Genomic DNA, 27,260 nt, shown 5'->3' with positions numbered 1-27,260 from the left:
ACATCTTAAGCTCATTGACATCATTCACAGGTTAGTGAGGAAACCAACAGGGCTTTTTCCACAAATGGCCTGAAAAGTAAGTTCAGGAGAGGAATGGTGAGAATTCAGTAAAAAGACCCAAAAGCCAGGAGGATTTTCTGAAGCTGAGTTCTAGGAAGTATGCGGAGGATCCGCAGCAGACTGTGGATGCCCTTTGTGCCCCTGGGTCCTCTGCACCTCTGCACAGGCTGTGTGTCTAGTGTGCAACATCCTCCAAGCTGAGCAGAGGTGGAGCACAGGGGGTACCACGAACACACCGAGTGAGCAACACAAGCCTCTCCAGCTGGCAGCAGCTCCGCTATTTTTGTTTCCTGGTCTCTGGTAAAACCTCCTTCTTATAGTGGTTTTGGGGTGAAGTTTCTACAAAGTACTCAAAACAAATGAGTCAGTTTTCAGACTTGCTAGTGCTTGGGAGGACCTAGGGAAAATATTTTTAGTTGTATTTAGCAGCTTTCAGAACTGGAGTTTGCAGAGTTTCTATCTGTATTCGGGGTGCCTCTAAAACCAGTACAAGTGTCATGGTCTTTCAAAGCACTATGGGCTCTGTGGCTAAATGAAAGAACAGTCCTCAGGCACTTACTCCCGTATGACCCCACCCTGAGCAGGCTCTGCTTCTTCCTAACCCATCACCCTTGCTCACTTGCTGAGCTGCCTGCCCAGTTCTCTCCTTCACTTGGTGGCATTATTGGTCATCCAGTGCTGTTTTCTCTGCCTACACTGAATACCTGGCATGGCAGAGCAAATGGTCAATGATATAACACCAAGGCTGACAGAGCTGGCAAGTAGCCACACTACATGTAAATAATGTTATTTAAATTCCACTGCTGTCAATATATGTGGTTCTGTGAACAGTTTCATTGTGCTACAATGGTCCATGAGCATGGGTGGTCTTTCCATCTTCTAAGTGTTTCTTTAGTGTTGTAAAGTTTTCACTGTAGTGGTCTTTCGCATCCCTGGCTAGTTTAAATCATTTTATATCCTCTATGGTTGCCTTTTGCTTGTTTTTTTTTTTTTTTTGAGCTATGATGAGTATTTTTTTTTCTCTACTTTGTGCATGTGGTAAATTCATCTCTGTGTACACGTGGGTGCAATTGCCTGTGACCAGAGGTCAGCATCACCTCTATAGCCTTCTGCTTTGTTGTTGTTTGCCAGCACCTCTCACTGGATCTGGAGCTAACATGTAACTGGTGAAGTCTCAGGCTCGATCTGTCTCTGTTGCTCCCTAACACTGAGGTACAGATACACACTGCCATGCCCAGCTTTTACCTGGGTGCTAGGGATCTAAACTCAGGTCTCCATGCTTAGATGGGAAGTGCCTTACTAACGGAGCCATCTTCCCATTCCTCCTGATCTTCTTTAGAGTAGAAATAGTTAAAATATAGGAAAACAATATAGAAAAATCATTAAGAGCAAAGATGGCATTTTCAAAAGACGATAAAGGTGAGACACTGTGTGATGTGCTGAGAAGAAGAGACCCGGGGAGAGAGCTTACGGAGCAAGGCACAACGACCTAAGCTTAATCCCAGAGCCATGCACAGTCAGACGCAGTAGCGTGCATCTGTAATCCCAGCACTCCCATGTAGAAATGGGAGGCAGACACAGGAGAACCCCTGGAAATTCTCCAGGCCAGCTAGCCTGCTGTACACTGTGTAAACAAGACACCCTGCCTCAAACAAGGTCCAAGGTGAGGGACACGGGACTTCCTCATCTGCATCAAAGTACACACATGCCACATGAAAAAAGAAAAGACCTGGATTATTAAAATCAGAAGGAAAAGAGGACATTACTACACTCTTACAGAAATAAAGGGATCTGGAGAATACTATATGGAAACTGGATTCCAAGTTAGATGACACAAGTGAACAAATTACTTAAAAAGACAGAAACTGCTCAAACTGAATCAAGACTAGTCTAGATATAACACATAGAGACTGAGTCTGCAGTAACCGCAGGAGTGAAGGCTAGGCATGTAACAGCTCTCTGTACAAGCCTGATGACCTGAGCTCCTCGGCTGGAGCCCATGGTGGAAGGAGAGACCAATAGCTGAAAGATGTCGTCTGATCTCACCATGGCATGCACATGTCCACACTCACACATACATCTTACACTCACAACAGTAACAAATAAAACAAAAATTGAACAACAAAGAAACCCCTCATGAAGACATGCCCAGAACCTGAGTTTGGAATGCAACACCCATACTGGGCACCGCACAACCACGTGTAGCTGGATCACTGGAGATCTAATGCCTTCTTCTGACCTCTGTGGGCACACACATACTATATATCCACATAGACACATAACATTAAAAAAAAATTAAATAGAAAAGTTGGATGTGGTGGTGCACCCCTTTAATCCCAGCATTCCAAAGGCAGAGGCAGGAGAATGTCTGAGTTTGAGGCCAGCATGGTCTACATAGTGAGCTCCATGTTAGCCAGAGCTACACAGTGAGACTCACAAACAAACAAGCAACAAAACACACAAAAAGACAAGCTTAGGCTAATATGCCTACCCTGATAAATTCTGACAAATGATTAAAAACTACCCGATACCAATCCTTCATATGCGCTTCCAAAACAGAAGAGGAGTGGTTTGACAACAGCATCTTTTTAAGTAGTAAGGGGTACTCGGGCCTCCTGCATGCCAGGCAGCTCTGCTACTAAGCTCTGCATCTACTTACGTACACCGCATGCAGTTCAGAGGTCAGCACTGTCCAGACACCAAACCATACAACCTCACGACAACAACAGCAAGTCAAAGACCAATATTCCTCAGGAATATGGACATAACATCCTCAATAGCCCCAGCCACCCACATCTAACCACATACACAACAGGAAGGTGCAATGTGATCGTGGCACAGGAATGAAAGTGCAGTACAATTTGTGCTCGCTGGACTTGTTTTACTGCTGTTAAAAAAAAAAAAAAAAAAAAAAAAAAAAAGGCCCAGAAACTAAGAGGAAAAGTGCAGGTGTGGTGGCACATACCTGCTCTATAGTGCAAGTTCACGGCAAGCCTGATTTACACAGAGAGTTCCAGGCCAGCCAGTGAGACCACATCCCAGGTAAACAAACTCCAATTTCACAGTACTAAGGATATACAAATGTAGGAAATTTTGTTGGGGGGGGCAGTCTGCAGAGAAATTGAAACCCTCATATTCTGTTGGCAGAATGCAAAAGGAAAGAATTACTGCAGAAAACAGGAAGTACCCGTTCCTTAGAGAGTGAGCCATTCTATAGGACTACCAGAGGATCCTGCAGAACCAAAATGTATCTTGCATACAAATGCTGGTGGGGGCCTTCACAGTGGCTGGAAAGTAGAAACAAGTCAAACACCCATCAAGCAAGGTCTGAAGAACTGTGGTCTCCATTAATGGAGATATTAGGTTGTGAAAGAGAATGAAGAATTGATGAGCTAAATATGGAGAGCTCTTTACATATGACACCCAGTGAACGATGTCTGATAAGAAAGCCATATAGTTAGCAGGACTCCATTTATATGCAATGTATAGATAGGGGAACAGGAAGTGATGAATGGCAGTGATAGGTGCAGGGGCCTGAGGTTTCTGAGAGCAAAGGGAGTCTGGCTAATTGGTAGAATCTGCTCTAGGATGATGAAAATGTTCTAGGATTGGGCAGTGGTAGTGTGCAACTTTGTGAATACACTAAAACCATCTGCAATGGTATACTATAGACGGGTAAGTTTTATATTATACAGATTATAACTCCTCTTCTCCTTTATTTTTTACTGAGACAGGGTTTGTGTTGGTCTGGCTATCCTGTAACCATGTAGACCAGGCTAATTATGGAGATCCACTGCCTCTGCCTCCCAAATGCTGGGATTAAAAGTATGCAGTAGCACACCTAACATTTCTTTTTTCCTTTTTGGTTTTTTGATAAGAGGCCCCATTTAGCCTAAGCTGGCGTTGAACTCACTAGTACTAGCCATTTTCCCAAGAAATAGGATTAGCACACCTGAGCTTTTTTTTTTTTTTTTTTAATATCTAATTTTATTTATTTAATGTATGAGTGCTCTATCTGCATGTACACGTGCATGCCAGAAGAGGGCCCCAGATCTCATTGTAGATGGCTGTGAGCCATCATGTGGTTGCTGGGAACTGGAATAAGGACCTCTGGAAGAGCAGCCAGTGCACTTAACCTCTGAGTCATCTCTCCAGCCCACCTTTTTTTTTTGAGCCTGGATCTTACTCAAGTTGTCCACAGTGGCCCTGCTTTCACTCTGTAGCCAAGGCAAGCCTTGAATTTGAGATCCTCCTGCCTCAGTCTTTTAAGTACCTAGGGTTACAAGCCTGTACTATAAGGCATGGCTGAATAACTCTTAAATAATTTAGTCATTAGTAAAGAGAAGAAAGAAGGAACATGTTGCCATTGATGTGGTAGTGGGGACTTCAACAATGAAGCTGACTGCCTACACTAAGGTGCCCGCAAGAACAGTAATGGGTGCTCCTCTCTCTGTTACAACTGCACTGAATGACGTGATCAGTGTGCAACTGCGTTCAGAGGAAATACAGAGCATGTGTTACAATTCATCCTTATGGCTGCAGGATACCCAGAATGCAGACAATCGTAGTTACAGGGGCCTGAGCAAATAACTCTGGAGATGTCACAGCCCCTCATCCTGTTTTTCCAGGCAGGGTTTCTCTGTGTAGCCTTGGCTGTCCTGGACTCACTTTGTAGACCACGCTAGCCTGAAATTCATGGAAATCCACTTGCCTCTACCTCCTGAATGATGGGGTTAAGGATGTGGGCCACCATGGCCCAGCCTGTTTTGTTTTTCTTTCTTTTTGATTTCTGTTTTTAAGTGTATAATGTGTTTTGCCTGCACGTATCTCTGTGCACTGCGCCACATGTGTGCCTGCTGCCCAAGGCCAGAAAACTGGAGTTAAGGATGGTTAATGAGTCACCAGGAGGATATGCTGGGATTTGAGCCCTGGTTCTCTAGCAGAGCAGCCAGTACTCTGAACCACTGGGCCATCTCTCTTCACATAAGGTTTAAGAGAAATATACTTAGTACATAAGCCAAGCCGATTTAAGTCTTCAGGAGCAACCAGCAAAAAATCCACCTCAGAACACACTATAAACTGAAAGCAGTAAGTAGATTTTGGGATAGCGCAGTGCTGGGACTGAACCCCCACACACTTCACTAACCCAGAAGGTACTCATAGAAACTACTACCAGGGCACCGGCCTCAGCTCAGTGGTAGAAAGCTTGCTTGGCCTTTGTGAGGGCCTAGGTTCAATCTCCAGTACTGCCAGGGGAAACATCAAACCCCACTGATAAGATATCTCCGTGGCAACACTTTATGTAAAATTTACTTTCTTCTTTGTATTTTTGAATAATATTTAATTTATTTTTAAAGATAATGTTCATTTGGTGACAATAAAATGTTTTTATTTTAAGAGGGGAAAAGTTTGTGCTGGCTCTGATAATCTCAAATAACCTGTTCAGCTCTAAACTTCCCAAATACCCAATTCCCAGCGAGGAGTGTCAGGTGAGAGTGCTAACAGACACACTTCCATGCCCTCTGGAAGGCACCCTAACAGCATCCCTCTTACTACGTGACAAATTCTCCAAAGTTCTCTCAGGCTAGCTGTGCTCACCTGGACAGGTGGCTCAATCATGATCCAGGCCGGCAGCATCAGACTGGGATTCAGAGGCTGGGTTCCAACACGGAAGTAGACCCCACCCCTGGAGTCACAGGCCCAGATATGCTGATTTCCACATGCCAAGCTGTTCAGCCTTATGGTTCCTGCAGAGAAACAGGAAACACTGTAATTATTTTGTCAAATGACTGATCTTTCAATTGGTATATAAACTAGGAAGACAAGAGACTGCATTTGCAGCCGAACGCTGCTGTGCATCATCTGGTGGTCCTTCCACTTCAAGTACCCAGCCTTGCCTCAGCACCCTGTGTGGCTAAGTACCCACAATGCCATCAAGCACCGTACATGCCCCATTAACTTCATCTAGTAAATTCTGGATGTGTTTGGGAAGAGGACTCATATTTATTAGAATTAAGATTACATCTAAAGAATCTTCACTTTTATTTTTATACTTTTTCTTTGCTAGTTAAGCTACCTGTTAGCCACAAGAGGAAATAAAATAGAAGGAGTCAAAAAGAAAAAAAAAGCTGGGCCGGAAGGGTGTGGCTTGGCCCCAGAGCACTAGACAAAGCACCTCAGGAAAAACAATGAAGAAATTATATTTGATGACAGTCTCGCAATTAAGAAGTGTAGCAGTCAAGTTACTGAATCTCTACAGTAAGACAGGTTCTCAGCCAAGTCTCCTACACCCTTACTTCAAACCTTAAAGCAATGATAAATGATTCACAATGGAGAATGACAGGATGGTGGCCAACACAGGAATCAAAGAGGGTGGCTTGAATCCAGGCCAGCCACCTCTGACCTCCAAGTCTTTATAAACATCAAATGTTCAGGTTCAAGACCAGATCTGACAAATTAATCTAAAGAACCTATACCTTATCAAAATATAGAACATTTTGTCCCTATCCATGGCCTCTGCCTGAGGCCAGGGTCTCATGTGTCTCAGGCTGCCCTCAAACTTGCTATGTGGCCAAAGATGAACCCTAAACTGACATTGGAGCTTAGTTCAGTCTTTTCTAGGGGTTGACACAGGTCCATGTCTGACAGAGCAGCCACTCCCCTTTGTTGCTAAGTATTATTCCACTGCACTCAAATGCCTCAGTCAGTTTTCTGTGTTTACTTACTGATGGACATTTGGGAATTTTCCATGTTTTACCACTAAAGTAAAACTGCTATGGCCATTCTTACATAAGTTTTTTTTTTTTTTCTTCCTCTTTTTGGTGACAAGCAAGGCCTGACAGTGCACACCTGTAATCCCAGTCTTGAGAGGCCAGAGTAGGATTATTTTTAATGCTATCCTGGACTGCACAATTAGACAAACTGTGTCTGAAAGGGAGAGTGCCGGGAGCAGAAACATATATTATTTTTTATTTCAAAGATTAAAAATTTTCATTTTTGTATATGAGTGTACAGTGCCTGAACAGAGGCAGAGGAAGGTAGATCCCCTGTAACTACTACACGGGCAGATGGTTGTGAGCCACCATGTGGGTGCTGGGAGCTGAACCCAGGTCCTCTGGAAGAGCAGTCAGTGCTTTTAGCCACTAAGCCCCTATTTTTTTTTTAATGAAGAAAAAAAAAACAAAAAAACAAAAAAACAAACATATAGTGAATTGTCAGAATATAAGTTAGAAGTCTAACTTATAAGTTTTATAACTTATAAAGTTTTTTTTTTTTTTCTTCTCAAATTTACTTATTTTTCTGGCATAAGACAGAGCCTTCAGATCCCTGAAGCTGGAGTTAGAGAGAGACAGGGTTTCTCTGTGTAGCCCTGGCTATCCTGGAACTCACTCTGTAGACCAGGCTGGCCTCTAACTCACAGAGATCCACCTGCCTCTGCCTCCCAATGCTGGGATTACAGGAGTGCGCTACCACTGTCAGGTATTTTTGTTGTTGTTTGTTTTTAAAGACAGTGTTTTATGTAGCTCAACTTGCTATGTAGCCAAGGATATCCTTGAACTTCTAATGCGCTTGCCTCCAATGCCAGTGCTGGGATTAGAGGTATGCACTAGTTCACCCAGTTTATGCTGTGCGGGGTGCTGAAAGGAGGACTCATGCACCTATGTAAGCAATTTACTCCGCTTTCCCACCAGATCTTTAAGATTAATAAAAGCTTGTTTTCTTCTACTGACTTATCTCTATAACTACTGCATAACTAGTCACATTCAGAAAGGAGAGGGTTGTCTTTCTTCCTAGGCTCTTGAGACAGGGTCTCATATAAGCAAAGCTGGCCTCTAATTTACTATATAGTCAAGAGATGGCCTTGGCCTCCCCATCCTGCTTCCAACTTCCAAGTGCTAGGATTACAGGTGTGCTCCTACAGTCTAGATAGACAGTCTTGCTCTTCTTCCTGGCCTTCAGGTGTGACAAGCACATGCTTCATTGTCTGAGTACGGTCAAGAGCTTCTGGCAGGCTTTATCTAGCTTCAGCTGTGGGTCTATCCTTGTAAATCTGTTTTGAGTATGTTCCCCCTCCCCTGAAGGTATGGGATACATGTGGCAATGAAGTTCCACAGACTCACAGCAGTGTCTCAGTGAGCAGTCAGAGCACAGTGCACATCCTCTTCACCCAGAGGAGCCCGGACACTCAAGCACTGACTGCACTCCTTCACATACCCATGCCCAGATACCTACAGCAAACCATAGTGTTTTTGTAGCATCAAGCCACGGAATAAAGTCACAGGCCTGAGGATGATCAGCCCATGTTGGATTAGCTTCTGGATCTGCTGATGGGAGCTGGCATTGACAATATGGTCCTACTGGGATCCTAGCAGTATCCTAGTGGAGGATACCGGAGGCCACCCTCTTCTGGCAGGAGCATCCTCATGGCAACAACGAAGGAAAGAACTCTCTCTGGCTGGGCTTGTCCCATCACTGGACCTTTTAAATATAAGCCACTTAAACCATATCTCGTCATGGCTTTAATTTGCAATCCTCTGCTAAGGAGTGACACCGAGAAGCTCTTACTATGTTACAGGCCATCCGTATGCCTCCTTTGAACACGCACTCAGGAATGAACATGAACATGTCAGGTGTGCTGACACAGCCTAGAGTCCCATTACTTAGACACGTGGTTCTCAACCTTTCTTTTTGTATGTTCTGTTTGTATCAAATTTAGCAGTTACTTATTTGACAGCAGGTTGTCTCTCTTTTTTAATTAATTTATTTATTATGTATATAATGTCTGTGTGTATGCCCTCACATCATAAGAGGGCACCAGATCTCATTATAGATGGTTATGAGCCACAATGTGGTTGCTGGGAATTGAACTCAGAACCTCTGGAAGAGCAGCCAGTGCTCTTAACCTCTGAGCCACCTCTCCAGCCCCGGTTCTCAACCTTTCTAATGCTGAAACCCTTTAATAAGTTCCTCAGAGGGAATTATTATTTTGTTTTTTTTGGGACCAAGTTTCTCTGTGTAGCTCTGGCTATCCTGGAACCAGCTGTGTAGACCAGGATGGCCTCAAACTCACAGAGATCTGCCTGCCTCTGCCTCCCAAGACATCTGCTACCATGCCCAGCTCTATAGAATTATTTTTGTTACTACTTCATAACTGTAATTTTGCTGTTACAAGAGTATCTGATAGGCAGCCCCTGTGAAAGGGTTGTCCAAACCCCAAAGGGGTCGCGACCCTAAGGTTGAGAAATAGAAGTACAGACAGAAGGATTGCTACAAGTTTGAGGTTAGTTTTGTTTGCAAAGCAAATTTCAGGCCAGCCAGAGCTACACAGCATGATGTGTGTTCATTTTTGAATGCTTGTTTACGTAAGTCCATGGCATTTTAAAAGCTGAGCAGTCATGATCAGACAAAAGCTAGAGGAGTTCACTGCATGGTCTGGATGTCAGTCTTTTGGCAGATAAGCTTGTTTTGAGTCTAATATGGGGCTTACCCTTTCATTTTCTTAACTCTTGTCTGATAAGTTTTTTAATTTTGATGGAGTCATTTTGACCCATGTGCTTGGCAAAAAGATGGTGTCATTAGCTCAACTGCCAGTGTAGGGGCTAGATGGATACAGCTGTCAATGGCATAAGATGGCTGGCAACCCTGTGACTGCATCAAAACACAGCAGTTCTGCCATTTGGAGAGCTAGCTCTATGACTTAAGCTTGAAGTGCTTATTCTTTGCTACATAAGAATTGCTAGAATTGTCCCTGTAACTTGGGTTCGCCATCTACAGTCTCAACTGACTATTGAAAACATTAAAGGAAAAAAAGGACCGGGGAGACAGTTCCGAGGGTAAAAGGCTGGCACTACAGGTGTGGGAGCTGGAGTACAGACCCCCAGCACATAAATGCTAGAAAGGCGTGCTGGCCTAGCACATGAGAAATGGGCCAAGGGCTCTCTGGAGCAAGCCAGCTAGCTAGAGCAATCAAACTGGTGTGCTCTGGGTTCAAAGACCTTGCTTCCACGTATAAGAGCGATCAACGAAGATACCCAGTGTCAATTTCTGCTTCCCATATGTGCATGTGGCCCTGCATGTGTGCCCACACCTACGTACACACGTACACGTACACGTACACACACACACACACACACACACACACACACACACACACACACACTACATGTGAAAAAACCGTACTACACTAAGCTGACCTGCACGCACAAATGCTTTCTTGTCACCATAAACTCTTCCTATGGTCTTGCACTGCATGAGATTTTCTAAGTAACCGAGAGGTGACTTCAAGTGTACCGGAGGCGTGTAGGTGAAAGGAAGCCCTGCAATGTTTCATATAAAGGGCTTGTGCATCCTTGCACTGTGCTATCTAGAAAGGACCAGTCACCCCAGAACACCAAAGGATGATAGTACTCCCCTGTACATGTCCTAAACCTGAAATCTCCTTTTATCCTGAGCTAAGAGATACTTTGTCCTTCCTAGATGTCTTACCAAAGAGTTAAGAATTCTAACATTACATGTAGGAAGTCCATGATAAAGAAACTTCTGCAATAATATACACTAGAAAAGGCTGAGACTCAAATGTTAACTACAAGACAATTTTATGCTGAAACTATAACCTGCCAGTTGAAAACTTCAGACAGTAGCTGAACATGCTAAGTCACACGGGAGTAAAACCACCCTGGGCTGGCCTCTCAGAGTTGACAACTAATGATAACCCTGCCAGCAGGACGGGGTTCACAGACAGTGAATGGATACGGGTTTAGAGCAAATAAAGCCCGCTGAATATACACTTCAGAGTGCACTCCGAATTCAAGGACCAGGTCCAAAGACAAAAACAACTTAGACGAGGGCTTAATTTTTTGAAGTTTTACTTCAGATGCTGTAAGTCTGTTCCACAGGGTGGGGTGGGAGAACCTCCTCCCTCTGCAGACCTTCTCTGAATTTCTCATGTTCCTTCAGAGTTAGCAGCTATGACAGGTTCTAGTGGTCAAAGTGCTGTGCCACCTCTAAACTAAAGTATCAAGTTCACTTTCTCCTCAGCTCTTTCCTCCTGTAGCAAAAGATGTACAGCTGTGGAGCAAAGCAACCCGAGCAGGGCCATGTCACAGTATGCCCTGGGGGCCAGGGAGCTGCTGCTGCTGGGCTGTGACTAAAGGGGAGACCAGCTTGACAACCTCTATTTTATCTGCTTATTTATTTTTTGTCAAGGAGAAACCCTTTCCGTTACGTTATTCATAAAAACAGGCACTTTCCTCCTAAACTTGCTTGTTAAAAAAGGTGTGTGTAAGTGTGGAATAAACAGCACAGCTTAACCTCAAACCTGCCACCTTCCTGTCTCAGCTGGGATTCCAGGAATACAGCACCACACCCTGCTGCAGAACCTTTTCAAGTACGCAAGACAGAACAGCAGCAGCCTTTTAGTTGTTGTTTCCTAAGTTAGGAAATACTTCTTTACATAAATTATTGCATGATAGAATTGTTTGTTACCTAAATGCATAAACTGACACAGAATATATCTTCATTACAGGCTGTGACCAAATGAATTAAACCACAAATTGTATTAGTTTGCTAAATGGTCTAGTGCCTGGCATGCATATTTATGAATAATGGGGAATGAAATATTATGAGCATCTTAAAATGTTGCTAAATGATGCATATTTTCTTCCAAAACCAGGAGTGTAATAAATCATTGTAAAATTCCATATTATATCTCTTTAGCTGGATTCAACAGACAACCACTTAATAAATGTCTTAATTTAATCCTTTTACTGGCTGCTATGGCTGTTTTGACATCTATGTAGTCTAGGCTGACCTTGAACTAATGACCCTAGGGCCTCAGCTTCCTGAATTACAAGCACAGCTGGCAATCAGAGCAGCATTTGGCTTGGTAGATTTTGAGGGTGAAAGGTTAGAAGGATGATGGACAAAGTGAAAAGGAAAATGAGAAGGCTCTAGGCTGACTATACACACATAAGCTCAAAATCTGTAATCACTTTTGTGTTTACACGTGTGTCACGCTTCATGTGTAGAAGTCAAAGGACAATTAGCAGGAGTTTGCTTATTCCTTCCACCATGTGGGTTCCAGGGATCCAACTCAGGTTATCAGAACCTTTGGTGACAAGAGCCTTTACTTTCTGAACCATCTTACTGCCCTTAAATGACAATTTAAAAATATTTCTTAGGGCTGGAGAGATGGCCCAGCGATTAAAAGCACTGACTGCTCTTCTAGAAGTTCAATTCCCAGTACCCATAACCATCCATAACTCTAGTTGGGCACCATGCATGCATGTGGTACACAGACATACATGCAGACAAAACATCCATACACATAAAAATAATAAACTTTACAAAGATATAAAATCCCAGTCTCTCTCTCTCTGATTCTGTTTTGAGACATGGTCTTGCTGTGTAGCCTTGGCTTGCCTAGAACCCTCTATGAGTGCTGAGATTAACGGCACAAGCCACTATGCCTGCCTAAGATTTTATCTTGACCCACCTGCTTTCCTCACTGGATACACAGACCATACCTGGAGAGAATGCAGTTCAAGAATGCTGAGTCCCCTGGCTGCAGTTCAGTGGCCTGGAGAGCACAAGTGAAGGCTTCTGGCACAGCAACAGCCAATCCCCTTTCCACTGAGCCCTGCCTAATTCTCTTGTACCAGCACCATGCCTACTGGACTTAAGACATTGTTCAGGATGCTGAGAAAAATGGTACTAAGAGCCTATTATTTTAACATCAGTCCCACGACACAACAAATGAGAGTGCAGAGCAGGGTACAGATTTAAGAGGAGGGGGCTTCAGTCCACAGTATGGTAAGTAAACCAAGTGGCCCACCCGAATGCTGTAGTGCTACAACCGAAGGTCTAGGAGTATTCCACGACAGAATGAGAGACAACTCACATTTAGACAGGAGATTTGCTGGGGTCATGAGGATGGGGTGGTAACTGGTGGAATGACCGTATGGAGGGACCAATTTGGGGAAATCGGCTTCATCCCAGCTGAATGAGGATAGCCCTCCCTAGTTCTCAAGGTTTGGTAGTGGGGAGAACACACACTAAGCCTGGCTTTTCTCAGAGACACTAGTAGCCTCTCTCCATGGTGGAGACTGCTGGAGAAAGGCTCAGGTCAGTGAGTCTCTGCACAGACACAAGAACTCCCAGGCCAGGCAGCAGGCTCAACAGGCACCCATGTCCAGGCCACAACTACCTGCAGCCTTGCCTGGCTGGCAAGTGACCTTGACTAGCTAGACACCCATAGATCTGAAAGACAGGGTGTGAAGCCCACGGCATAAATAATCACAATTCCTCTGGAAGTCCCTAGCTGTGACAAACAACTTGTCATAGCGGACTGGGCTATGTTCAGGGCCTTATCTCTTCTAGCAGCTTGCAGAAACCTCATCACTAAGTTCCTGGCCTGGCCCAGGCCCATCAGGGCACAGCATACCACAGGGCTGGTGGTATGTAGAGGCAACCCTTCCTCCGCTCTTCCTTCACCCTTCCCTTCTGTGGTTGAGTTATTCTACATTAAACACTTATTCCAGTCCACAGAATACTGGCTGCCAGTGCCTAACACTGCCTGTTGCCTAGACAGTGTTGCTAACGTTCACATTCTCTCTGACCCGGGAGTTGCCCGGCGCAGTCTCTGCCACCACTAGCAGACAAACCATACCTGAGTTGCTGAGTCAGCTGAGAGTATAATATTGTGAGCTCATTTTATCGTTTCTTAGACTCTGAAATACTCCCACATATCACTACAGGCTGCTACCTCCTGGGATGGCTCACAGAAAAGTGGCTACAGACAGCACAGCACCTCTTTAACTGGCTGAAAGGAAACCCATGCCACATAAGTGAGTGTACAGCAGCTCACAGCGGGGTGAGCTTCCAGGTGCCAAGACTCAGATCAGTGTGCACTGATCCAACCACAGGACACAGCCACCATTTCAGACTTAAAGGTCAGAGAGAGGACAGGGCAGCTGTGCCAGTGCTGTAATTTTAAGCAGATCTTAGTGGCACCTTCCGGACATCTGACAGCTCCTTTGGTTCTGAATAGTGCAAACTGCACAGAGTGAGGGAGGTGAAGCTCCCTACAAAATTAAGAGGCTCAGTTGAGCTCTAAGTCCAGCAACTGACAAACATTACTGAAGAATCGGCCTCTGCCCACCCACAGCGATGTGGGAGCAGTCAGGTATACATGAGTGAAGTATCCGTGCGTGGGCCATACCGAGCTGGGAAAGGTCCAGCTTCGTCCAGTGCATGCCCGTGGGGCAGCTCTTGGAAAGCGTCCTGATGAACACCTGTCCAAGGCTGTCCAAGGCCCACAGGGCATCCTGGCAGGCGGCATACGTCTTCATCTCAGCGTCGGGGGGCAGCTGCACTGTGGAGGGGCGGCACTGCACACTCTGGGCACTGATGCTACACAGGTCCTTGCTGCTCTGGCACAGCCACAAGGAGCTTCCTGCAGAAAAGGTTCACATTTATCACCAACACTTCTCACTGAGTCACCCCCTCAGCACACCACACAGCCTTTCTCTTCAGTCACAGCCTGCTAAGGACTGTCTGGCCACTCACCATCACCTTTCACGCATGGTAGGCCTGTTTTGCCTCTGAAGGTAGAAGGGAAACACTACCATCAGACATTAAAAACACCAAGCCTGAGGCATTTTAAAGAACTGGGAAGAAAGTAGGGCCTATCAAACATTATAAAGGCTAGATGGCTGGAGTAGTGGCTCTGACTTCCACCCCCCCCCCAACATATCTTTATTAATTGTTTGGGAATTTTGCATCCCAATCATGCTCTTTTCCCATTCCTCCCAGGTCCACCCTCCTACCCTACCAAAACCAAAACCAAAACCAAACCCAAACCTAGATCAATTTGTGTTGTTCATATGCTCATGGAAGCCTATGGTCAATCTTCCAGTGGCCAGCCCCTTAAAGAAAGCTGAGTCCTTTCCCACTCCCTCTCCAGAAGCCATCGACTGTGAAGAGCTGCACTTCAGCATCTTTATCAGTGTTTAAGGACTTTCTTCAAAAGCTCCTCTCTCCTCTCCTCTCTCTCCAGGTAGGGTAGGAAGAGGTTGTCACAGAAGCCTTCAAGTCTCTCATTTTCTTTTATGAGTCTACAGTCATCAGTACCACTGTAAACAACGTCTTCCTGCCCATAGCAGCCAGCAGGAACGCTGATCACGAGCATTAACATGCCCACTGGTGGCAGCACAGATTGACTTTTCTTATGGCCCAGGAATATGAACAAAGTTCTCAGAGTATATTTTTAATACAGTATGTTAGGGCTATCAACCTTTCCAGTCCCCAGGAAGGAGAGGGGCCAGCAGTTCCTTGAAAGGTGCTTCCCTTGTTCTTCTGCTAATGTGTCTGCAGCAGGCTGTTGAAGAAGGCAGAAATCCTCCTCCCATCCTAGCCTCCAAGTTAGGCTTACAGGCCTATTGTTCTCAAACTTTCAGGTTTAATAGTATCCATTTAAAATGCCAATAATCTTTGGAGACTTAAAACCTGGCCATGCTGTGTAATGTAATGTATTATCTAAAATCTGAGGCCAGATGTTTTAGAATTTTTTTTTAAGATTTTTTTTATTTATTTTATGTATCACTGTTCTATCTACATGTGTGGCTGCATGCCAGAAGAGGGCATCAGATTCCAGTATAGATGGCTGTGAGCCACTGTGTGGTTGCTGGGAATTGAACTCTGGATCTTTGGAGAAGCAGCTCTTATCTGCTGAGCCATCTCTCTGGCCCATTTTAAAATTCTTTAATTTTAATTAATTAGTTAATTAATCAATTAATTGTTTTTTCAAGGGTGGGTTTCTCTATATAATACCCTTGGCTACCCTGGAACTCACTCTGTAGACCAGGCTGGCCTCAGACTCACAGAGATCCTCAGTCCTGAGGTTAAAGGCATGCAGCGCTATGCTCGGCTATTTTTATTTTATTTTTTTAAGAGTTATTTCTTTTATTTTATGTGTATGAATGTTTTGTCTGCATGTATATCTGCACCATATGGGTACTTGGTACCCATGTCATGGAAGGCAGAGGTATTATATGTATCACTTGGAACTGGAATTTCAGATAGTTGTGAACTGCCACATGGGCATTTGGGAATCAAACCCAGGTTCTCTGGAAAAATATCTGCTGCTCTTAACCATGGAGCCATCTCTCAAACTAACCCCTACCTCCACCTTTTTAACTTAAAAACTTTGATAAACTAGTCAAAGTGGGCCAGAAGTGGCAGGGAGCTCTCCGGGAAGTGCACCGACAGATATGTATGTGGTGCACAAGCATGCCACAGCAGACCGTCAAAGACTGCAGGCCACCTCCCTCCCACCAGGGCCAGGTGCTGCTCCCAAACACAATCACGTCAAACAGGAAACAGCTCACCACCCTAGGAGGGTCCTTGCAGGACTGTGGTCAGTACTGTCCAGTGGGTGTTTACTTTGTACTGAAGCAAGCTAGTCAGCTCTGGGGCACCCAATGGCTTCAGTGGGCCAAACATGTCTGCTCTTCATCACAGGAACCACACATTTTCCCATTTAGCCTTCCACATAACCCAGGGAAGAGGCTCTGGCTCTTTCCCAATAGGCCACCTGGATGCCTAGGGCCCCCAGCTCATGAGGCAGCTCTGCCCCTGGTTCTCCTGAGGATCTCAGGGTCCTACCTAGACATGAATTAACAGGCATTCCTCCTCTTCAGGATAAGCTGGAGGCCTAAGACCTCTTGGGGTAAAGAGCAGCCATCAGCAACAAGCATGGTAGAATAAAGCTGCTGCTAGGAGGTGCCACAGAATTCTCCAGAAGAAAAGGGAAAGAACCTCAGGAAGCTATGGCCATACAAACTGACACTGAGACATCTGTTGTCAGTCAGCTCCTAGGAACAGGCTGCATAGTGACCTCCTTCCAAAGGACACTGCCTCAGACTCAGCTTTGACACCCTGGCCCCCACTTGGTGGCTCTGGAACACACCTATCCAGCTACAAGCCCTCTCAGCTCAGCTCACACAGCTGCTCACATGGCTGCTGGCCTAGAATACTGCCATATTCCCTCTCTCAGGGTCTATGAGGTTATATATCCACACCCACAGGGCCCCAGTCAGACTCACCATCCTGGGTAGGAGCAGGAGAAGCCAACACAAAGGCCCATTTTGTGGCAGAAGCTGTTCCCCGGGGAACAACGTTATTCCAGTAAGTTCCTGGAGAGCATAAATATGAAAATGGGTTAAGGAAAGAAAAAAAATCAAAACAAAACAAAACTGTAACACTTCCGTTTTGGTTCTAGACTACTGATGTCCTTCAAAGCTCTTACAACGATTTCTAGTGTCCTTAAACAAAGTGGCATGAGCTACTCATTTCTCTTAAGCATCAAGAAGAGCCATACCTTGTTCACTGGAGCCCAAGAAGGTTACACAGGGGACAGATCTAGAGGAAATGCATCAAGGGGGAGTCACTCAGAAATGAACACACTGCTCACCTACAGATATGGCCAGCATTTCACATGTTCAACAGTGGCTACACTATTTCTACTGTAAATAGACTATTCTCCCTCAGTAGACTCTGTAGGTTTGCTGGACTTTTAAAAAATATGTACTTATGTGTATATGTGTCTGTGTGAGAGTATATGCATGTCCTAGTGTGGGAGTGTGTGCCTAAGCATGTTCATGAAGTTCAGAAGGGGACATTGGGTGTCCTTATCTATCACTCTCCAAGTATTACTTTAGACAGAGTCTCCCTGATTCTGGGGATCGTGTTTTGCCAGCTTACAAGTCAGGAAGCCCCAAATATTCTTCTGCCTCTGCCCACCTTGTTGCTAGGTCATAGGCATGCACGGGACATTGTTATATGAGTACTGGGACCTGAAACTCCTGCCCTCATATTCTTAGCCGGTGAGCCATCTCTACCCAACCACATACCCCATTTAAAAAAAGATTCTTTGTGCAAGTGTGTCCACAGCATGTCATGGCATGTGTGTAGAGACCAGAGACAACTTCTCAAGAGTTAAAGTTTTCTCCTTTCACCTGTTTCAGGAAAAAGGTCTCTTGCTGTGATGTGAGCTTTTGCCATTCCTGTCACTGCCTTCCCCCTTTTCCTCACAGGAGTGCTGACACGAGCCACCATTGTATCTGGATTTCTGTTGTTTGTTTTGAGACAGGATTTCTTTACATATCCCTGGCTGTCCTAAAACTTACTATGTAGACCAGGCTGGCCTTGAACACAGAGCTGCCTGCCTCTGCCTCCCAAGTGCTGGGATTAAAGGTGTGTGTCATCATGCCTGGCTGCACTGGGTTTTTACATGAGTTCCAGGGTCTGAACACAGGTCTACAGGTTTGTGCAGCACACAGTTACCTGCAGAGCCATTTCACTGCCCACCCCTGAAAGGACTTTGAAATTGAGCTGCAGCCAGCTATGATGGTACATGTCTGTAACCCCAGCACACAGGAGGCAAAGACAGAGAATTACAAGTTCAAGGCTAGTCTCACAGCTTAGACTATATGAGACTTTGACTCAAACAAAAACCACCGCAAAAAATGAGCTCTAGTTGCCTGCACATATGTCTATGTCTCACATGTATGTCTGGTGCCCACACCAGAGGTCAGTTGGATCCTCTGGAACTAGAGTCACAGACAGTTGTTAGCTGCCATGCAGTGCTAGGAACAGAGCCACGGGTCCTCTGCAAGAGCTGCTAGTGCTCTTAACCACTGAACTGTCTCTTTAGCCCTCCATTTGTTTTTATAGCATACTACTTTTCCACAGGAAAGTGATTACACACTGTCCAGACCCAAGTTTGAGGAATGACAGAATGAAAAAGAAAACAGAAAAGAAGGAGACCTCAAAGCCTGTAGTGCTCAATCATAGGCAGTTTTTCCCATTGGCACCATATTGTCTCAAGTGGAGCCCTTAAAAGCTTTTATTAAATGTTCTGTGAGGCCCCAGTAGATACCCCTACAAAACAATAACAATAAAATAAAAATAACAAGAGCAACTAACTCACCTATGAGACTCCCTTTAGCAACATGGAATTCGTTCTTCCCTGAGGAGATCCAGACGCCACTGTTGTTAACCCCTAGTAGGCTGGGTTGGCACTGAAGCTGCTGAGACCAGAACGCCATTCGTAGTTTATCTGCTACCTTTTCCACAGGGGCTTGAGCTGCTGTCGCTACCGAGTGTGTGGCATGCATGATGGTCTGGAACAAGCTGCACTGGTCAAACACCACATAGTCCGTGATGCTCACCTGCAGGAAGGGTACGAGCTGAGGGAGCCTTTCTGTCACTGTAGGCCCTGAAGCCCACCTGCCTCCACAGGCAACACCCACATACAAATACCCAAAAGCAATACCATCAAATGCCTGAGCCACGCACAAACCTCTGCATAGGACTGAAGTTAATGTGCAGCTCTCACTCTGTTCTCGGGCTGGGCGTAAGAGGAAGAAAGAAAACACTCTCACCTCATTTTCCTTTTACATTACATGGATCTGTTTTATGTATGTATTATTTTTGTGAATAAATAGCGCCCACTTCACCTAAGAAACCTTTTTTTTTTCTAGTCAGACTGTTAGAGAATAATTCTATTTTTAAACTCATGTGCTTCTAATGACAACATTTAATACTTAGACTCATATGAGCATTAAAAAAGTCTATCAGTTCTGTGATGCAATTATTTAAACTATAAACATGACTACGACGACTTATATCAGACATCAGCTTAAGCAAGAGACTCCCAGATTCTAGAAGCCGCCTGGCTCTAATGTGTGACTCACTTCAACAACACTCTTGGAAAACACCCGCAGAGACCCCTCTAGAGTCACTCTGGGACAACTATCTCCCCAACAAAAATTTCTCCCTTTCTGGGCAGCCAGTTGTGACAGAGTTCTTTTTAAAAATATTTATTAATATTTATATTTTATATGTATAAGTGTTTAGCCTGCATGTATGTATTTAGAACAGGTGCCTACAGAGGCCAGAAGGTTATCAGAACTCCTGGAACTGGAGTTACAGATGTTTGTGAGCTGCCATGTGGGTGCTGAGAACTGAACCTGGGTCCACTGCAAGAGCACCGGGTGCTCTTAACCTCTGAGCCATCTCTCCAGCCTTTCACAAAGACAGAGCTTTATGTGCCAGAGTTCTGTACGAGGCAGGTGGAAGCTGCCTCAAGTTCTGGTGCAGCAGAACTCACTGCAGTATTTTAAAATTATATTCCACGTATTTCTATTTACATATGTATTATGTATGTATGTGGGCATGCAAGCTACAGCACACATGTAGAGAGACAACTTTTAGGAGTCACTTCTTCCGTGTAGGTCCTAAAGACCAAGCTCAGGTTCTCAGGCTTAGCAGGCGCTTTATCATGCTGAGCAATCTCATCATCCTTGCTCTAGTATTTTTGCCTGTTATATTTATTACAGACATTGGCACAAACATCCTATTCCTAGGATCCATTCTCAGGAACTTTTAAATTTATATAAAAAATTAAAACAAACATGAAAGAAATTCTTCCAAGTTATCACACATAAATGCTGCCCTGCTGCCTGTGAAGGAGCAGGCTGGCTGCAAGCACTGTCCTCAGTGTGACAGCACAAACAGTCCTACTGCAGAGCCTGTGGCCATAGTCAGCACCCTGAGCTGTGTCTAGCCTGGCTGTGGGACTCCCTGAGCACTGGAGAATGAGCTCCACTCAAAGACTCAAGCCCCTATGCTGTGCAGCTCAGGGCCAGGGCTGCTCCCTGGAGACCTGGTAAGGCCACACACCAAGTCTGTGATATCTAAGACAGACAGACATGTAAGCAGGTCTCCAACTGAGAGAGAAAAACCTAGCTGCCAAACATAATTGCTTCTAGAGCCACAAAGAGAGTACAGAATAGGGCTGGAGAGATGGCTCAGTGGTTAAGAGCACTGGCTACTCTTCCAGAGGACCTGGGTTCAATTCCCAGTACCCACATAGCATCTCACAATTGTCTGTAACTCTAGTTCCATGGCTTCTAACACCCTCACACAGACATGCTGGCAAAGTACCAATGCACATAAAAGAAAGGTTAAAAAACAAACAAACAAACAAAAAAAACCCAGAGCTACTTTACTGCTTCTGTGACTCAATGACAGTCTGTACAGTTAAAGTTCTGTGCATTATGAAAAAATGATACAGAGTATTCTTTGTGTTCACTTTTGAGGCTGAGGATGCAGAACAATGGTAGAGCATGGCCCAGGCTTAAGCCTGGCACCTCAACAGGCAAAACCAATAAAACAAGGGCTCAGTGGATAAAGTGCTGAGCACACAAGGGTGAGGACTGGAGTCTGGAGCTCCTGCATCCATAGAAATACTGGCAGGCTGAGAGGCCTGCTTGTAAAGTCAGTGCTTGACAGCAGAGACTGGATCTCTAGTTCAAGCTAGCTAGGCTAGCCACGTCTGTGAGCTTCAGGTTCAGCAAGAGACCCTTCCTCAGTAGATAACGTGGGAAGCAATGACACAGGATTCCCAACATCAACTCTGACTGCAACATGTATTCACACACACACACACACACACACACACACACACACACACACACAATCATGCCCCTACACATGCATACACATTATACACATACAAAAAATTCCCACCATAATTTAGCACATACAGATATGTATATGCACTTATGTGCTCTTTACATGTACATATTCATATATAAGATTTTTTGAATCATATATAACTTGAAATATTACCTAGAATATATATTAAAGATTAAAGAGAAAGGACACTCAAGACCAACCTCATTAGGCAAACTTGAGGTGATTATAAAGCCTGAACCAAGGAGACATAAGAGGTGAGGCATTGTACTGCTCATCTCTACAGAGCAACCTTATGCCCAGTGTGTTGGGGAGGGGAGCAGGTGAAAGCTTAGCCCTGGATGGTACCAAGTAGGAAAGTGATGCTCCTTGCAAAATCCACCAAAGGTTAGGCTGGGGCCATGGTATATAGAAAGCTGTCTTGATTCCACCCCTTACTTTTCATACTACTCTCCTCTCTGGCAGCATGTGGGAAAATGCTCAGTTCTTTGTTGAGGTATCATTTACTTAAAGGCCTTTCAAGCAAGTAGAGATAGGTAAGTTTTAACTGTGGGGTGGGTTTCCAAATCTATTGTTTGGTCTCTTTTTTTAGCACATTTGTTCAGGATTAAACATCATCATTACCCAGGTCTTCAAATGGATGTCACTGGGTTTATTTAGCCTATAGTGATGAATGCCTAAATAACATCTATAAATAAATACATAAATAAATAAACAAATAAATTCCAGCTTGTATTAAAAGCTGGAAGTTATTTCCTATGAGGGAAAGTTTTTAATAGAGTCAACCACAGAAAGTCTCCCCTACTAAACAGTAAAAGTAAAACATTACTAATTTTTAACAGCAAGGCAGAGAGAGATGGCAGAAAGGGTGGTCTCTTAGCCACAGAAAGTCCCATCACTCACCTGCCACCAATGATCATCGTCTCCTTGGGGCTTCTTGGGAATTACACCAGTTCTGAACCACAGCTTACCATGAATGTCCAGGGCCCAGAGAGTGTGCTGATCTCCAAGAGTTATACAGACAGGCTCCAGAGTTTGCCTTTCACTGAAAGTATAGGAAGACTACCTCACTGAGCGTCTCTGAACAGGCCTGGTACTGAGGAGACATGTTTACAGGGTGGGTTACTGACTGGTGAGGAAGCAGCTGAGTCTACGTCATGCTGCTAGGCAACATACACTGTCCAGACATGGCTACTCTGGAAAGACACGCTGAAGATGCAGATGATGGGAAAGCTCATAAAACAACAACAAACTACAAGGATAAGAGCACCTCCATTTCTCCTTTCCCTCCCTCCTCACATGCCAGGCTGTAGTGTACAACTGTCTCTGGGGAGACACTGTCATCTCTGAGGAGTCTACCTTTCCTTCCTCCATCTGGGGATATCCTTGGCATCCTTGGGGCTCAGATGACGCTTGCCTTGGCCACCTAAGGCAGTCAACAGCTCCTCACTGCTTTGTGCTCTCCATCCCACTAAGTGTCCTCACAACAACTGGCACCCGAAAGGATGCTGCATGGCTCCCCGCTAAACTGGAAGGGTTGAGTTCTGGCTATCTTGGTACATCCAGACCCTAGACAGTCCTGGTTCCCAGCAGGGGTTTTATGAAGATTTACTAGCTAGCTGAACCCAAACCAGTATCATCCTGATCTGGTACACATAAGCACCAAATCTTTTTGTTGTTTTGTTTTTCAAGACAGGGTTTCTTTGGCTGTCCTGGAACTTCCTCAGTAGAGCAGGCTGGCCTTGAACTCGGAGATCTGTCTGCCTCTGCCTCCTGAGGGAGGCATGCTGGGACTAATACCTGGCCCAAATCTTAAATGGTAAAAAGTAAGATAAGCATTTGCAGCAACACCATCACAGACTCTCTACAGAAGCACAAGATAACAGGTGGCTCTGCATGGAGAACTCAGAGGGACACTTAGTTCTTGTTATCTTCTCTCTCTCTCTCTCTCTCTCTCTCTCTCTCTCTCTCTCTCTCTCTCTCTCGACATGTATCCAAAGGTGAGGATGACCCTGAACTTGCCTCCATTTCCTCAGTGATGACATGATAGGCATGTGCCACTCAGCCAAGTTTATGCAGTTCTGAGGATGGAACTCAGAGCCTCGTGCATGCTGGGCAAATACTCTACCAACTGAGCTCTACCAGAACCTTAACACATACTGTTATGTGCCCCTCTGTCCAGCAGTCTACTGGCAGGGGAGTATCGAGGCTGGCGATCACCACCGAATCTGTAGGTGCTGGCTCTGCCAGAAAAGGCTCCCCAAGGTGTCTGGTGAGGGATGGATGTGACTGCTGGGGCCCATACCTGACAATATCGCACTTCCACTGTTCCCCTTCAGGACAGAAGCTGCTCACGCCCTCCCGGTACAGGAGGGCCCTCTGCTCCGTCAGTGCCCACACCACACTGTCCCTGGCTGTGACCTGGGACAGCGGGTAGGGGCAGTCGACCTTCACAGCTCGGGCACAGGGTCGATCCACGCTGAGGCCTATAGCGAGAGGAGAGGAGCCCCACACTCAGCAGCAGCATGCCACACCCTGTTCTGACCTGTTCTGATTTTCTTTTTGGTCCTTCTGCTATCTATAGTTTTTCATAATAGATACCTTTTCTTTCTGAGATTTTATCAACAATAAGAAAAAAATGGTAAATTACGCTTCACTGTGCATCTGCTGAGGCAAATGTCCAAAGTAAAGAAATATATATAATTTAGAATTTTTTGGTGCTCCAAAGTAGCTTAAGACGTTCTCAAGGCAGGAAAGCCAAGGGCAGGAAAGCAGCCAGCCTAGAATAAGAGGGCTTCCCTTCTGCAGTAAGGCTGGATTCCTCAGGGCCTTGGGAGACAAGGGGGCCCTCTGCTGCAGAGAGCCTCTGGGCCTCTGTACAGCAGCGCAGGTAGATCTGTTCCCCTGTTCTCTGCTTTCACCATCATGTGGCTACCTTGCTAAAGTGCAGATCCCTGTTTCTCAGGTGACACCTGAGACTTGTCATACTGCAAGGCTTGTGACAGAGTAGGTGCTCCAATGAGCGTCCCCTCATGACTTTGAGGCCTGTCAGTAATACGTGTCATGGACCTAAATGAGGTCAAAGGCAACTACTGAGGAGCAGGCAAGATATCTAATGTCTAAATCTCACTTTCTGTAGCCTTGCCCAGCAAGTAAGTCCTAGTGGTATAATCACAAAGATACCTGCCATATATGTGACTACACAAACTTCTTTCTGTAAATCTTTACCAACCCTGGACTCTAACCCAGCAGGTCTGGGAAGGGGCAGGTAATATGAAAAAGCTCTGGTGACTGTTCTGGCACCACGGTTAGGGGGCCACCTGCTCCTTCCTTGCCTGTAGGATCAACATATCCCATTCTCTGCCTTGGCCAAATCAAATGCCCTGGAAGCCAGGTGTACATGTGTGTATCCCACGATCCTATTCCACTGAAAACACAAGGACCAACTAAGCTGAAGGCTACAGCCCACATGTCCATGAAGTTAGCAGAGCTGCCCACCAGTGACAGCCTCCTCCACACCTGAGACAGAGCCAGATGAGCAATGAGCTTTCAATGTGGAGAATCATTTCTGGCTGATGGTTCATTCCAAACATGAAACTCAGGATCAGTACTATTAAATGACTAGATCAATCTTCATGTAAATCCAATATGGCCTATGGACAGCCCAAACATAAGCCCTGCCCCCCCAGGCCACTTTCCCCTGTGCTAACAGTACACAAACACTGACTCATTACAGTTTATCTTTAATAAACAAGTCCCACTGCGCCAGTTATAGCCGCTAAAGGTTTCCCAAAGGGCAGTTTCCTAGGACGAAGCAATTTGCTATTTACGGCAAATTACTTCTTGTTTTCCCCAAAACCACATGTAAATGTGTGGATAGGCGCTGGGCTTTGACCTAGCTGGGAAAAAGGGGATGCCTGCCAAGTCGTGCCTATTACTCTGTCCTCTTCGGACTGGATACTGCAGGGTATGCAAAAGGCACCAGTAGCTGCAGGTTCTCCCTCCGCACGGCACCCTGCCGGGCACTCAATCACCTATTTATACTTGTCCAGATCTAATCTGCGTCAGGGGGACTCGCTCTTATATGGCAAACACAGGGCTTCTAGAAATGTCCTCACTTAACTTGGTTTCAGTCTCTGCAGCGTATGATTGCTCTCAGAACATGACTAGCTGCAGATTCAGCAACTCACAAGGACTATGTACATGGGCTTCAACTACCTGTCTGAAGGTATAGATCTCCATTGGTCCTGATGATCCAGGCTGTGTCATCACTCAGGGCCACAAACACAGCCTGGGGCAGAGCCTCGTACCAGTGACGCTTCCCCTTGATGGTAACTTTGCCACAAGCAAAAGCACGGTTAGATTTCTGTTCAATCTTCCAGAGAAGAGCCCCTAGGAGGAAAAAAAACCTACTCACTACTCAACAAACAGATTCACACACACAAGAGCTCCATTCTGGGCACTGTAAGGGACAACTTTCTAAAACATATCGTGTAGCTTCCAACTCAGGTAAGAGGCTACCATGCCAGAGTTTGACTCACTGCCTTATGATCTTGGACATCATGAATGTGTCCAAGTCTCACTTTCTTCAACTGCCAAAATGGGGCCATTTCCACCTTCTGGGACTGATCTAAAGGCTCGATGCACACATTGAAGTTGTGCAAGAGGCAGTCACTCATGACAGGGTGTGAGAAATGACAGTATTGTAGGTTTGATTAGGTAAGTGCTCACTGACACTGAGGCACAATTAGCGCCCAAAGGATAACCGTGGGGACTCAAAGGGAAGGGCCTCTCCTGGAGCACTTACGTGAAAGCTACGTATCTGAGTTGGGTAGGCATGTTTTCATCCAAAAGAATTCTGAGGAATAAATGAAGTGAAGGAAGGTGGAAGGCAGGTCAAAAGCAGTGAAGATGGAGGAAACTATGACATTAGGCCAGGTGAGGAAGTCCCAGAAACGACAAAGCAAGAACTAAGGTCTCTGAGCTGTCATGACTTTCTCTCCTACCCTTGCCCTGCAACACCACATGGTATAGGGCCTGAGGCATACAAAGATGTGGGCCCTCAAGATGGCCATCTTAGTTGAGAAAAATGATCTCATGGAGACAGACAGCTGCAACCAGAGCAATGGCTGGGAAAATTAAAAGTAATTAGTACAATCGGTGGAAAACCAATGTTTCTAAATGGCTAAGAGGATGAGCCTGAGCCTAAAAGTATGTGACAGAAACAGGAAAAAAAAAATGAAGACATACAATTACACAATGCCAGCTAATGGAGTGGGCTATTATTTCAGTGGGTCACCAGGGGAAAATAATTTTCAAGCAAGCAGTGAAAGAAAGTGAGCAAACAATCCCAAATAAACTAATATTTCAACACGAACTTCCTTTCTTTTGCTTCTCTGCCATGATGCCAACTGCTTCAGAACAGACAGTATTCAGCATTAGAAAAATGCAAATGAAGTATAGTGGGGATTACACCTGTAACCCCAGCTTTTGGGAGGCTGAGGCAGGAGGGTTCAAAGTTTGAGGCCAGCCTATGCTATATAGGAAGGCCATGTCTAAAAACAAAACAAAGCAAACAAAAATTAAAAACAACAACAACAACAACAACAACAAAAAATCCCACTAATAAATGAGTCTAGGTAGATAAGGGCATTATCTCAGTC

At 45.1% G+C, this 27,260-nt stretch overlaps 1 protein-coding gene across 6 annotated transcripts in view; it reads right to left on the bottom strand.

Annotated features, from left to right (window-relative positions):
• The window catches only part of Tecpr2 (tectonin beta-propeller repeat containing 2), an 88,379-nt gene that overhangs the window by 10,425 nt on the left and 50,694 nt on the right, over positions 1-27,260 (bottom strand). For all 6 annotated transcript variants that reach the window (XM_021645050.2, XM_021645051.2, XM_021645048.2 and 3 more), the window contains 7 exons: positions 25,816-25,989; positions 23,903-24,083; positions 22,501-22,642; positions 19,049-19,289; positions 17,163-17,252; positions 14,279-14,512; positions 5,659-5,807 (listed from right to left, as the gene is read on the bottom strand). In XM_021645050.2, coding sequence (XP_021500725.1) covers positions 5,659-5,807; positions 14,279-14,512; positions 17,163-17,252; positions 19,049-19,289; positions 22,501-22,642; positions 23,903-24,083; positions 25,816-25,989 — 1,211 coding nt within the window. The remainder of the gene's footprint in view (positions 1-5,658; positions 5,808-14,278; positions 14,513-17,162; positions 17,253-19,048; positions 19,290-22,500; positions 22,643-23,902; positions 24,084-25,815; positions 25,990-27,260) is intronic.

This window comes from Meriones unguiculatus, chromosome 7, assembly GCF_030254825.1.
Source record: "Meriones unguiculatus strain TT.TT164.6M chromosome 7, Bangor_MerUng_6.1, whole genome shotgun sequence".
In the NCBI taxonomy this organism is placed as follows: Eukaryota; Metazoa; Chordata; class Mammalia; order Rodentia; family Muridae; genus Meriones; species Meriones unguiculatus.
This window is presented reverse-complemented; position numbering and strand designations above follow the sequence as displayed.